This window comes from Bos mutus, chromosome 18 (genome assembly GCF_027580195.1).
Source record: "Bos mutus isolate GX-2022 chromosome 18, NWIPB_WYAK_1.1, whole genome shotgun sequence".
NCBI classification, from domain to species: Eukaryota; Metazoa; Chordata; class Mammalia; order Artiodactyla; family Bovidae; genus Bos; species Bos mutus.
In genome coordinates, this window is record NC_091634.1 from 25867119 (window position 1) to 25882182 (window position 15064).

At 36.5% G+C, this 15064-nt stretch overlaps 1 protein-coding gene across 9 annotated transcripts in view; it reads right to left on the reverse strand.

Annotated features, from left to right (window-relative positions):
* NFAT5 (nuclear factor of activated T cells 5) overlaps window positions 1–15064 on the reverse strand; it is a 119700-nt gene that overhangs the window by 8006 nt on the left and 96630 nt on the right. For 8 of the 9 annotated variants that reach the window (XM_014478490.2, XM_014478489.2, XM_070388082.1 and 5 more), the window contains 5 exons: window positions 14261–14393; window positions 10169–10249; window positions 4401–4549; window positions 1145–3626; window positions 257–500 (listed from right to left, as the gene is read on the reverse strand). In XM_014478490.2, the coding sequence (XP_014333976.1) occupies window positions 265–500; window positions 1145–3626; window positions 4401–4549; window positions 10169–10249; window positions 14261–14393 (3081 nt within the window). In that variant the 3' untranslated portion in view covers window positions 257–264. The remainder of the gene's footprint in view (window positions 1–256; window positions 501–1144; window positions 3627–4400; window positions 4550–10168; window positions 10250–14260; window positions 14394–15064) is intronic. The other variant, XM_070388079.1, reaches the window with a different exon arrangement.

Here is a 15064-nt window from a genome sequence, read left to right on the forward strand (position 1 = left end):
AGTACATTCAGCAGATGTTCCATCATTTCAACAGCAAAGAAACTTAAGAGCCAGAAGGAATGCCCAGTACTAACAATATGACTGTAGGTTATCATTCAGAGCAATCAATTCAGGGTAAAAAAGGTACCCTGTGAGAAAGCCATATTTTAAAAGATCAGAGTCTAAACAGTGTTAAATTACTTAACCCAAATATGCTAAGAATAATAAAATTTATTGATGCTTTTCAATAAGAAAGAAGCCAAAATGCATTACTTACATATCCAGTTAAAAGGAGCCAGTTAAGTTGTTCCCTTGGTTTTGCAATGAAACAAGCAAATCAATCTTTTCAATGTTCTGGTTGGTGTTTATAGAGGATGCCATTGGAGAATTCTCTGGCATTTGCTGAGAAAGAAGTGTTGTCACAGGTGGTTGGCCCTCGTTTTGTGGCTGGCCTGGTGGACTTATGGCCATCAACTGATCTGGCAATGTAGCTGGTCCAGAAGTTAAAAGCTGACTACAGTCTGCAGAGACATTGAAAACAGAGAAGCTACCTGATTAGTTATTTTCTGTTAAGATTCATAAGAAGGTATTTACTAGTGGCTGGGGTATATAAATGCATTATTTTGTTAAAAGTGAGGAACCTGACAGCCTCCAAAAAGGTTTTCATCAAATAGTAGTAGAATTCATCCTCGGTTGTCTCTAAGCAGCATAAAAATACAACACTGCTTAGTTATCAACATAAGTCCTATATAATTTCCTTGGTACATAAACATTAAAGAAACATGGGTTTCTACCTCCTTGGAAACTACTTGCTTTAACTGGCTGAAAATTTTTCTGTCGTTTGTACTTCATCTTCCTTTCAAGGTTATATCTCAAAATGGCAGACACATATATTTAGATATATCACCACCTTTAATCCTCCCAATATCCTTGTCAAGTTTGTAGTATTACCACCATTTTAGATGTGGAAAGTCAGGCTCATGCATGTCAAATAACCTGTCCAAGGTCTCAGTCTATAAGTGGTACAGCTGGGACTTGAACTCACTTCTGTCCAACTACAATCTCTGCTCTTAAAACCACTGTGTTGTGCTTTCTCTGGTAATGATAACGTGACCATTTCAACCAATAACATTTAAGAAATGGGAAATTAGAAAGAGTTTCTTACTATTTTGAATGCCAAATAAGAACATTCCAGATGTCTGTTGAGAAGAGCCAGGAGAATTCTGTAGCTGGTTCATTGTACCTCCTGTAGTGTTGTGAAATAAAGTAGCCTGTGGTTGAGGTGAAGATGTGGCTCCCTGGATTCCAGGCATGTTGTTCTGAGGGGAATAAAGGGGAGACTGTTGCATGTCTTGTTGGTTCATACTGGTCTGCAATGCAGACATGGATGCTGGAGAGAGGAAGAGTGTTACTTGCTGCTCTTGAGAACTGGGTGACCCTTGGACCAACTGAATCTGAGGTGAGCTATGGAACAAGGAGGTCTGTGATGATTCGGATTGGGCAGGACCTGGGTTCTGAAGTGAGGAAACCGTGGTCTGGTTCTGAAATTGCATGGGCTGCTGCTCTTGATTCATTGGGGCCATATTATTTTGTTGATGGAAAATTGATTGGTTCTGCTGCTCCTGATTAGCCACTGGATTTTGACTTGGATTGAATATCATGTTTGGTGGTGGCTGCTTTTGAGACGCCATTGGTGCCATGGCGTTCTGGTTACTGAATAAAATGCTCTGTTGTTGCTGCTGCTGTTGTTGCTGCTGCTGCTGCTCCTGGGATGGAGAGTTACTCTGGATGGCAACTATTGAGTGCTGTGACTGAAAGATTGTTCCTTGTTGGTTTTGAGGCATTGGGTTAGGAGGAAGGGAGCCCAGGGAAACCTGAGGCTGAAACAGACCTTGCTGGGAGGGTTGTGCCTGTTCCTGGGAAAGCATAGGGGTCTGAATGTGTGATATTGGAGCCTGCTGCTGGAAAGCAGCTTGCTGCTCAGTGTTTGATGTTGACTGAAGTGGAGAAATTGAATTCTGAGCTGCAAAAAATGAAATCTGTTCTTCCTGGGCCACTGTGTTGGTTTGGAGATTATTCATTGGACTTTGGGAAAGAAATATGTTGGCTGACTGTTGGTCTTGAGGAACAGAAGAGCCCTGCAGCACAGCCATGGTATTTTGAGAGTGAAACATTGGAGGCTGCATTTGTTCAGAGGAGGCTGTAGAAGTCTGACTGTGGACAATAGGACTTGGACTATGAAAAATAGAACCTTGAGTTTCCTGGGAAAGGTTCTGAGGATCAGCAATAGGATTCTGAGGATGAAAAAGCTGAGCCTGTGAATGAGAAGACTGCTGCAAAAAATTCCCTGATTGAAGTGACATCATCTCATTACCTTGCTGGAATAAACCATTGCCTTGCTGCTGGGTACCACTATTTTGAACACTTATCATACTTTTTGTAGATGAAAAAAGGCCAACTTGAGGCTGACTGTCCCCACTATGTTGCATTTGGACCATGGTCTGAAAGACACTGTTCTGAATCTGTTTTGCTTGTGCTCCAGTCTCTTCTCCATCTCCTGAATTTGATGTCTGAAACAGGGTAGTGCCAGAAGTTGCAACCTGCTGTGTGGTAGTTGTAGTAGTTTCATTTCCAGAAACTGCCGGAGGAGAAGAAAACAATTCACATTGCATTTGCATGTCCTCATTGGCTGATAATGCGCTCATCATATGAGAAGTCTGCTGGTAAACTGGAGACTGCTGAAGGTTTCCATTTGCTGAAGCAGATGAAGGAAACAGCTCTGACTGAATCTGGGCAGCTGCCTGGCAGATACTCTGTTGCATCTCCATCACCATTGCAGCTGAGGAGTCCATCACTTGCTGTTGCTGCTGTTGCTGTTGCTGATTAGACAATGTGTTTTCATTCTGTGGGTGAACACTTTCAGCTCTTCCAGCTATTAAATTATCTGGTCTGGTATGGACTGCTGGTTCTGTTGAGGAAAACATTCCAGGGCTTACGCTATTTTGAATTTGACTGACTTGTTGAAAAATGTCTGCACTAAGCTGTTCCTGAACATTCTCGTTACCATCTGGAGCAGAAAATAAAACTGAAGATAACTGCTGTTGTGCCTCTAAAACTTGTTGGACCAAGTCAACATTTCCATTGCTGCCACTGGCAGTACTGCCTGTAAAACTCCCTGCCTGCAAGTGTTGTATCGTATTTTGTAGTTGCTGACTCACACTATTTGGTGATGGGAAAATATTTGATGAAATCTGCTGCTGTAAAGTCTGTGCTTGTTCTTGCAGTGGAGACTGCTGCTGTTGCTGTGATGTCTCAGTCAGGTGTGACAAGTTAACCACTGTACCATCTGACTGTAACACCTCTCTAGACTGAGTTTCTCTTGTTTGAAACTGTGTAGCCTGCTGTAGTAGTGCGTCATTGCTGGGCAGCTGACTAGACGCAGAAACTGCTGGAAAAGTACCAGGCTGTGAAATGTCCTGTGTTTGGATAGTTGTCAGGGTCTCTGGGTTGTATGCCTTGGGCTGAATCTGTTGTTGCTTTTCATTTTCAGAAGTTAAGTGGGAAGATGATGATGAAAAAGACCCATTTCCTGCTATGTGAGAGATATTTTCTAACGTTTGTTGAGTTGATCCAACTGTCTTTGTAGTCTAAAAAATAAAAGCCAAATAATATGTATATGTATAAATGAGCTCATATGATTCTTCAAAAATTATTATTATAAAAACATATGCAGGACCAATTTCCTAGTTTATATTATTATTCAGAAAACAAGTGTAAGACTATGATTATCAGTGATAACATTATATATTACTGTCATCAGGATTTTTAAAGAAGCACATAAACAAAGACAGTCAAACAATAGAAGTAGACACAGAAGAATAATCAGCTATTGATATGCTTAGGACAGTAAGTACACATTAATTCTATGGTTCATGAATTACTAGCAAATTTTAAAATATCTCCATTTGTGCATCACTTATAACATTATTGGGAAGGGGAAATAAGAGAAAAATGGAAAAGGAAAGAAGAATCTTTCTTGGAAAAAGGAAAAAAGAAATAAGAGAAAAAGGAAAAAAGGAAAGAACAGAAAGGAAATAAAATGTCTCTATAGTTTTGAAAATGTTAAACCTGTACTTTCATTATACCAAACATCACAAAGGTCCGGCTAATGCATTAATTCCTTTCTTGTCAAAAATGTATATTGGAAGTTGCCCTGCAGGCTATTTTATTTGAATATAAAATCATTTACTCTACAAAGCAAAATTCATTAAGTGCAGCCAAAGAGAAACAGCTATAAGAGAAATAGGAAAAGTAAAAAAGCATAATCAGGGAAAAGAAATCAAACTACTCAAACTATAACTATTTTTATATTTGAGGTTAAGATGTGACAGGGCACTCACTAGTGAGTCAATATAGCTCACCTTAAAAATAGAAGGCGATCTTTTCTCTGCTGTTACTTCCATTGGAGTAATGTCTTCACTCTTAATCATAGTGCTTGATATGAGCGGAGTGATCAGAGCATTAGGAAGCATATTTACCTTATCTAAGTTACATCCAGTAGTTTTCATTGCTGTACACACACCAAAAGAAAAAAAAAGTTGAAAATCACTGAAATCAACTGTATCATTCTACTGTGTATTGATACCTTAGTCATGATTCAAAACACTAATTTTCTGATGCTCTGATAGTAGCATGAAGATACAAAATGTGCCCAAAGTGTGTCCTCCCTCTTTTTAAGTAGCAGTCCCTTGAGGACTCCTGGCAGTAGCCTGAGACTATGAGTTAAATATCAACAAGCTTGAGCACTCAGTTATCAAGTTATACGTCTCAGCACGCTTCAAAAGGCCCTGAATTACACTGCTGGACATGACCATGCAGCCTGGAAATCTCCAGGAGGTTAAAGCTGCTCAGTTACAACTGTTATATTTTCCTCTTAGTATCTGGCTGCCGGGAAATTACAAAGTCAAACTTTGGGGGATTATAGGATTGCTTGAACATTTCTCTCCTCAACAAAACTCAAGCTTCTCAGTAGGATGCCATCAACTGATCAAACAGATTCACTTTTCTAAACTAATGTCTTAGAAAACTTGAATTTGCCAAGTTGACATATGAACACATTTTTCAAGAAAGGACTTAAGTTTTTTTCTTTTCAGAAATTTAAGTATGACTGATATTTTAGGTTTACCAATTAAATTTCCAAAGCAAAACCAGCAAGTATTTTTCTACTTCCATCTACTTCCATTTTCAGAAGTAGTTACAGATTAGAAACCAAGGAGAGGCAATAAGTAGCAGATAGGTAGGTTCTACCACTTCATTCTAACTGCTTTTCCCCCTTGATTCTCTTTCTTCTTTTTTTGTCTATTTAAGCCTGCCACTGGCACTTAGTGGAGCATAGTGTTGAAGCATCACTGAAGGCAGGCTTCTGAATCGAACACATAGCCGAATTCTGAGCTAAGGTTTACCACTACTTTGAGACCCTGTGTAAAGAAATACAGATTCCTTAGAAAGCTTAGCTGTTAAACTTTTTTTTTTTAGTTGAAAAACTAACAATATTTTATTAGCTTCAGGTGTACAACAAGGTGATTTAATATTTTAATACATAGATTTCTTAATTTGATACTGAAAAAGAAATCCTGGCTACAAAGAGGGTTTTAAAATGGAATATGGTATATAAGCAGGACAGTTATTTTTGTAAATATTTTGACTTAAAAATATTAGAAATCTTCTGGTCTTTATTCAACCTTTCTCACAGCCAATTGGCTAGAAACAATCACTATGAAAACTGATTATACTGGGGGAGGAAAAAGTGCCCACTGCTTTCATTACTCTAAGAAATCAATCATTTACGCATGAGTTCTGTGGATCTATTTTCACCTAGATTCTATCAATACCAACACAATTCAATTTCAATTCTGTCTGAGTCAAAGCTACAGATACAGGCAGGCATTTAAAAGTATTACAGGCCCACCTCAAAAGATAATTTGAAAGACAATTAGTATTGTCGTACATTGATCCTGTAACATCAACTGCTATTCTTGCTTTTGGATTCTATTAGAATGTGAGTTTCATGAAGACAAGAGATTTTGTTGTTGTTGCCTGGTGCATACTAGGGAATAAATAAGTATTTGCTGAATGAAGAAACAAATGCTTTCTATGTCTGTACATAATGTCACATTTGTGTATCAAGTTCTAAATCTTATTGTAATTGATGGCTATTTTAAAGGATGTTATATGGAGGATTATGCCACAACACAAATTTAAGTCATTTATGTTGCTAAGACTTCATTATTAAAGCATAACTAATTAAATCTCTAAGAAGGACACCTGGGTGTTATACTAAAGCTCTGATTCCAAGGAATCACAAAAATAAGCCATTTGTCAAGGGAAATTCCTGCTTGAAAGCGACTGTCTTTTTAAAACTGATCAGGAATCTCCAGTTAATGATGTTGTATTTAAAAATGACAAATGAAAATTTTAAACAGATAAAATAGTTTGAAACTGAAAGTCGCTCAGTTGTGTCCGACTCTTTGTGACCCCATGGACTACATAGTCCATGGAATTCTCCAGGCCAGAATACTGGAGTGGGTAGCTTTTCCCTTCTTCCAGGGGATGGTCCCAACCAGGGATCAAACCCAGGTCTCCGACATTGCAGGTGGATTCTTTACCAGCAGAGCCACTAGGGAAGCCCAAGAATATTGGAGTGGGTAGCCTATCCCTTCTCCAGCAGAATTTCCTGACTCAGTAATCGAACCGGGGCCTCCTGCATTGCAGGCGGATTCTTTACCAACTGAGCTACCAGGGAAGCTTGATAAACAGTTTAGTATTCAATTTTATATCTTCATAAAATTATTTTACATGATTTCAGCTGATAAAATTGTCAAAATAAGGTCTGAAGTGTGAGAAAAAATAATACGTGTGTCTGTTTCTTATTCATTTTTTAATCTTGTAAGATTTTGATTAAATGACTATATCATTTTACTACCAAAAATTAAACATAGTGTTTAACACCTTTTAACCTTCCATCTATAATCTTGTATGAGAAATTTCACACTGGATGAGATTAGCATCCCTGATACTCTAGGAAAAAAACATCTAAGCGTTTTTGGGGAAAAGCATGAAACCATCAAAGCTGGAAAAGGAAAGATCACAAATGTCCCTAACTTTCTTTAATGATTGTTTAATTATGCTATTATTAACCTAATGCACATGGTTTGAATTATTATTGCTTAGATGTTACCTTACACACTAAAACTTGATCTATCTTTTAAAATCCTAGCTAAGTGACCTTCAGCAAATTATAGAACCTCTCTGGAATCTTGATTTCCTCATCTGTGAAATGAGAATCATAAATTATCCACCTCAGAGTTTGGCTAAACAAGATAATGCTGGTAAAGAGTGTGGCATGCTGACTAGCACTTAATATATGTTCAAGAAATATATGTTCTGCTTTGGTTATCCAAAGCAGAGACTTGTAAATTGTCCTGTAGTTAAATCAGATAATTATGCACTTCAGTTCAGTTCAGTTGCTCACTTGTGTCCAACTCTTTGCAACCCCATGAACCGCAGCACGTCAGGCCTCCCTGTTCATCACCAACTCCCGGAGTTTACCCAAACTCGTCCATTCAGTTGGTGATGCCATCCAACCATCTCATCCTCTGTCATCCCCTTCTCCTCCTGCCCTCAATTTTTCCAAGCATTAGGGTCTTTTCAAATGAGTCAGTTCCTTGCATCAGGTGGCCAAAGTATTGGAGTTTCAGCTTCAACATCAGTCCTTCCAAATGAACACCCAGGACTGATCTCCTTTAGGATGGACTGGTTGGATCTCCTTGCAGTCCAAGGGACTCTCAAGAGTCTTCTCCAACACCACTGTTCAAAAGCATCAATTCTTTGGCACTCAGCTTTCTGTACAGTCCAACTCTCACATCCATATACGACTACTGGAAAAACCCATAGCTTTGACTAGATGGACCTTTGCTGACAAAGTAATGTCTCTGCTTTTTAATATGCTGTCTAGGTTGGTCATAACTTTCCTTCCAAGGAGTAAGCATCTTTTAATTTCATGGCTGCAGTCACCATCTGCAGTGATTTTGGAGCCCCAAAAAATAAAGTCAGCCACTGTTTCCATATCTATTTGCCATGAAGTGATAGGACCGGATGCCATGATCTTCGTTTTCTGAATGTTGAGCTTTAAGCCAACTTTTTCACCCTCCTCTTTCATCAAGAGGCTCTTTAGTTCTTCTTCACTTTCTGTCATAAGGGTGGTGTCATCTTCATATCTGAGGCTTTTGATATTTCTCCCAGCAATCTTGATTCCAGCTTGTGCTTCATCCAGCCTAGTGTGTCTCATGATGTACTCTGCATATAAGTTAAATAAGCAGGGTGACAATATACAGCCTTGACGTACTCCTTTTCCTGTTTGGAACCAGTCTGTTGTTCCATGTCCCAGTTCTAACTGTTGCTTCATGACCTGCATACAGGTTTCTCAAGAGGCAGGTCAGCTGGTCTGGTATTCCCATCTCTTGAAGAATTTTCCACAGTTTGTTGTGATTCACACAGTCAAAGGCTTTGGTACAGTCAGTAAAACAGAAGTAGATGTTTTTCTGGAACTCTGTCATTTTTTTAATGATCCAGCAGATGTTGGCAATTTAATCTCTGGTTCTTCTGCCTTTTCTAAAACCAGCTTGAACATCTGGAAGTTCATGGTTCACGTACGGCTGAAGCCTGGCTTGGAGAATTTTAAATATTACTTTGCTAGTGTGTGAGATGAGTGCAATTGTGCAGTAGTTCGAGCATTCTTTGGCATTGCCTCTCTCTGGGACTGGAATGAAAACTGACCTTTTCCAGTCCTGTGGCCACTACGGAGTTTTCCAAATTTGCTGGAATATTAAGTGCAGCACTTTCACACCATCATCTTTCAGGATTTGAAATAGCTCAACTTGAATTCTATCACCTCCACTAGCTTTGTTTGTAGTGATGCTTCCTAAGGCCCACTTGACTTCACATTCCAGGATGTCTGGCTCAAGGTGAGTGATCACACCATGGTGATTATCTGGGTTGTGAAGATCTTTTTTGAACAGTTCTTCTGTGTATTCTTGCCACCTCTTCTTAATGTCTTCTGCTTCTGTTACGTCCATACCATTTCTGTCCTTTATCGAGCCCATCTTTGCATGAAATGTTCCTTTGGTATCTCTAATTTTCTTGAAGAGATCTCTAGTCTTTCCCATCCTATTGTTTTCCTCTATTTCTCTGCACTGATCACTGAGGAAAGCTTTCTTATCTCTCCTTGCTATTCTTTAGAACTCTGCATTCAAATGGGTATATCTTTCCTTTTCTCCTTTGCTTTTCACTTTTCTTCTTTTCACACTAGTGCGTAATTCCTAATTAATCTATTTTGGAAGCGTTGATGGTCAGAAATTATAATGGCAAGCAATACTCAACTGTATATGTGAATGCTGAATTCTACTATGACACAGGGAAAAATTCCATGGAATTTGATAAAATGTATTAAGGATATTATGCCCCTTAAAAATATAAGTATATAAAATTTTTAAATTTAACTCATGAATTTAATGGCAAAAATGTAAGAAAAAGCTAGAATTATAGAATAAATCAATGACCATTATGTAACTGACATCTTAACATATAATGGCACAAAAGCATCATGATTGAGTGTCACAGATAGAAATCTGCTAAGAAAAGAGTCTACTCTAACGCATTATAACATCCTGAAGACATTGTTATTGTCTGCTTGGAAATAATGATATCAGAAGAAAGAATGGTACCTAAAGCAACTTTTTCAAATGCCAATAGTTCTTATTTTGGTTCTTCAGCCTCAACGTTAAGTCCTACTCACTGGCAGCAAGAAGCTTTATACAGCTATTTTTCATACCTTATCGTACCCTATTATACTTTTAAGATTTTTAATATTAGGGAATAAAAAACAAAACAAAAACTCCTTAACTGTAACATATGTTTTTTAAAAAGTTGTTTATATGGCAAATGAATGGAAATATCAAGTTAGGAAGCAAGTTTCTGCATTCAGTGAAGTTAAACAAGTATTTATTTTACAATATCAAAGATAACCTGCTAACTATTTCAAGTACACAACAGTAAATAAAATAGTAAGGTTTGTTAGAGAAAATATATAGCATCACTGATTTACAATTTTTGAGCATAATTAACTTGGTACCTTTCATGGCTTCTTCGAAAGAGCAAGGTCTTGCCGGACTAGATATTTCCTTCTTTACATTCACATTCAAAGCAACAGCTGCTGTTATTAAACAAAAAAGATTAATGTATTTATTTAGACTTATCCTGAAAAATATATATCTTAAAATTCTTTAACAGGAGTATTTTCTCACAAAGCATTATTAAATTATTTGTTCAGCAGAAATTCTAGGTTCAGATGAGTTTTTATAATCTATAATCACCAGTTTACCCTCTAAAATGCACCATTCTCCAAGTGGGCAGAAACATATGCTTATTATTAAAACAAAATAAAAATAACAGCAACTTTTAAAACTCTTTCTTGTAACAATACAAATGAGAAGATTGACATGACATCTTTAAAAACGTATTAATACCAAATATACTGTAACACTAGCATGAAAAAAATTCACCATTCACCTATGTAAATGATTTTAAAAATACTGATTCAGAAACATAATTGAGAATTTTTTTTAAAAACTGTGCTGAATATACAAAATACATAGTATTACTTTTTTATAAAGCCTTAGAAATAATAATCTTTGCTATTATTAATGAAGAATTGCTACATTATTATATCTGCACATATCAAGTACACCTACTATGAAAATTTTAAATTTAATAAGCATAAGAGTAGTGATCAGTTCTGAATGGTAAAGTTAAATTCCAACTAAAAAGGTTTTCTTAAATTGACTGTATGGTAATTTTATTTAAATAGACGCTAATTTCTATTTTTCAATGTATTTATATTCCTTAACTTATTCAAAATAAGAACTGAGCCAATTTATTATCAATTTATTCTTGACATCATAATGCAAAATGATGGTTAGAGAATATTAGGATAATTAACTGTAAACAAAGAGACAAAATGTACATGTTTCCTAAGAATGAGGTTAAAACATTTATCTAAGCATGCTGTATGTAAGGGCCAACAAATGATAATCTGAACGAACTGTTAATTGAATGAAATTATCAACTGAATAGAATTGACTGGAAAAGAAATTCATAGACAATTTTAAAGCATAACATTTATTCTAACAATTACAGATTTAAGAATGAAAACTAATCTTCAAAAAATTTTTAAGTTTCTACTTTAAACACAAGTTTTAGTCATTTGTTTTTAAAGCAACAAAAAATTATGAATAAGTATTTTATCCTCCATTTCTTAGAGCAATTACCACTGCAGAGTCACTGCAAAAAACAACTAATATGATTTCTGTGTCTTAAAAGATGGAAGTAAAACAAATTAATGGTCAAGCAATGGTTCAGTGACTAGCAATGAAACACAGGTTTTTTAAGTCTGCAAAATAATGGTCTAAAAGGATGCACATGTAATGTATTTTTGGCAGTATAGACTCAGAGGGCTTTAGAGGGGCTTGTGTCTGGCAAAGCATGCAGAGCCAGTTTACGTTCACTTGAGCCCTTGCTCCAATCCTACTTTTAGACTACATACCCAAGTACATAAAATACCAAAATTTTCTGCACAACTACTCTATAGACTGTGTGTGCCATCTTAAGCCTACAGGGTGAACAGAGCTTAGGAGCATCAGCTGGTGCATCAAGGCCCTCCAGGTGGAGGATGGAGCCAGGAGAGGGAAAAGAAGGGTGGCAGGCTGGGAAATCCTCTTTCTTCGTGTTGCCATATTCCAGTTTGGACCTCCAAGCAGTCTGAAAATCCTAAATTCAAATCTGGCCTTCTAGGTTATTATGAAGGTATCTAGGTCAAATTAGGATAAAATATATTTATTTGTTCTTTTTTTGTCTGTAACTTAAATATTTTGACAAAATGGTGTAGCAGTCACCATTTCTACTCTTAACTCACAAAAATGAGGGTGGGTCTTGTTTTAGCTGTTATAATTACTATGTGCTAAGTCTCATCAGTCATGTCTGACTCTGTGTGACCCCATGGACTGTAGCCCACCAGGCTCCTCTGTCCATGGAATTCTCCAGGCAAGAATCCTGGAGTGGATTGCCATTCCCTTCTCCAGAGGATCTTCCTGACCCAGAGATCGAACACGCTATCTCTCACATTTCCTGCATTGGCAGGCAGGTTCTTTACCACTAGCACCATCTGGGAAGCCCTATAATTATAATTATTATATGCCACTGAATATGCAAATCTTTAACCACAGTCCCCAGCTGAGTCAAAACAGCAACTAGTTTATCATAATGAGACAGTGCAAATTACCATAACCAAGTTTTCCTGAAATATTCTCTCATGTGCACACCTAAAAAGACATTCACATTTTATAAAATACAAAAAAGTGAAATTATGGGAAGATTCTTTAATTAGCTATATCATAAAGGCATAAACTGAAGCATTAGATCTCACTATAAAATTTGCACAAAATATATTTATTCAAATAAGAGTTTCTGAGAGCAACTGCGGTCTAATATATATAAAAAACAAGGGGGGAAAACATAAAAGAATAAACATATGTCAGTGATGGTCTAAATGTGGCCAAATATAGCCAATTAGTATAGGCTTTATATTTGGTAATTTATCAAAGGAAAAATTTTAATAATGAGCATTCATCACTAAGAAATGAAGATTCATAGTGCTGATGCTAAGCACTTCAAAGTCCTGAAGTTCTTTATTATTGATCAATAAAAAGAAACAAAAACAACAAAATCTGAGTATTTTAAGGATGGTAGAACTTTAAAGCTATTCCCCCTCCCCCTCCACACACTTCCTTCTCCCCTTCCCATATGAATGCATTAATTACTGTATGGCATTTTTCTCCTTCTATGAGCAAGCTTCTTTTCACATAAAATACTAAATATTCTAGCAATTACTAAAATGCTTTAACTACCATTAGTTTTAAATCAAACTTTCTTGGATTTTTGAGACTTTCCTAGAAAGAAAACAATCAACTGTTTGATTTTTAAGTATAAACCAGTATCCTCTTTCCTAGTTTTGTTGAAGCCAGTATATTATTTCCAAACTTTGTCTTTTTCTGTCTGAAATTTCTACATGTAATCTTTTATTCTGAGACAAACACTAAAATAATTTCATAAGGGCTATATTATGGCATACTTATGTAACAAACTGGTGGGAAATAACCAATGTTGTGAAAGTTGGACATGATTTACAAAAGAAAACGGGAACAGATAACATTAAGTGATAGAGAATAATTGTCAAGACTAATTATAACTCTGTTGTAGCTACTGTGTTCAACACTTCTGTTACCAGGGCTTTCTTTTCTTGCTATCATTTTTCACTTTGCACCTCACTGAATTCTGAACAATTTGGGAAAAATGTTATCAGTAAACTTGGAGATATGGAAGAACTTCTAATTCTGGAGCATGCCTGAGATACGAATGGAGTACATCAATGGCAGCATGGCAGCAGCCAAGTCTACATCAACAAAATACCTGAAGCATTTCCATTTCCAAAATGTTTCCTCTACTTTTCCAGGAAAGGGCTTCTCCAGGCAACTAAATGAATGTAGGTAAAAATCTCATAAGATATTTCTTACCCAGAGATATAAATTTTAAAGCAACTGCTCTGGTTTCTAAAGCACCTGTTTTACCTAAATGCTTAAAATTATTTTTAAAATACTTATTCACCAGAAGTCTTTGATATTTTTGACTACACAAATTAGAAAATGTTATAGGCATATGACTCTATTTGTGATATTATCACTTATCTCTCTGAGATTATCTTTCACCTCTCCCAAAATGCATCCTGTAAGACAGCCAGACTGAAAACTACTAGCAGTTTCCTAAAGTAGTCACTTTCACCTTTCTGTACATAAGAGGTATTCAATGAATGGTAATTCTTACCTTATTATACAAGGAGTACTTGTATGATAACTCTGGAGAGCCTGACTTCAGAGAATTCCTAACTTTTCTTTTATTACTAGACCCTAAGGCAGAAACAGTTCTCTTAACTAAGAGTAAAAGCAGGGTTTGGTGACCATCTTCTTGGGAAATAATGACACCTCCAAAAAATACTGGTATCAATTTACCTTTGCACACTACTTCCTCTTTTAGGTTGGCTAGTCTTCATATTCTTCTGAAGAAGCAGAAATGGATTACTCCTTTTGATTCAGAACTTTTTATTTTGACATACCTGGGTCTGGAGTGTAAGTGAAAGGCTGAACATCATGAGATCTTCCAGCATTGGTTACTACATATATTCCCACTGCTACTGGCAAAGTTATATGTTGATCATGATATGGGGGAACCTTCACAATAAGATGATTCTAATTGAAAGAAAATTATAAGAGGCAGAAATAAAGCAATATGTAAATTAAAAATTTGAAATAAAATATTATAATTAAGTACTTTCCTGTTAGCTGTAAAGCTTAAAAAGTTTGACTAGGGGTTCGGATCCATGGGCATCATGACATTAATCTTAAAATTGCTTTTAAGGTAAAATACCAATGTTCTGCAATGGCATAAAAGGTCCCTGTCCTGTCAACTTTATCTCATTCCCATTCTCCTCTAGCTTGTTACACTCCAGTCACACTGACTTTCTTACACTAACACACTAAATTCATTTTTACCTCAGAGCCTTACAACTTTGCTATTCTTTTTCACTGGAATACTATTCTCCTTTATCTCTTTAAATATCCAGTCCCTTACCCATTTCCAGGTCTCATTCAAAAGTCATCTCCTCAGAGAAGCCTTCTCTGACCATCCTCTTTAAAGTGGCACCCCTCTCCAATCTGATCACAGAATCCTGTTTATTTCTTATCACCACCTGAAATTACTGTGATTATCTGCTTGTTTTTTGTCTCCTTTACAACCACAAGAATGCAAGTTCCAAGAGAAGCTAGGATGTTCTGTTCTTCATCCCATCTCCACTATTAAGCTCCTCACACAGAAATACTCAAATAGATTTGTTGAAAAAAAGAATGAATATATTTTCAAG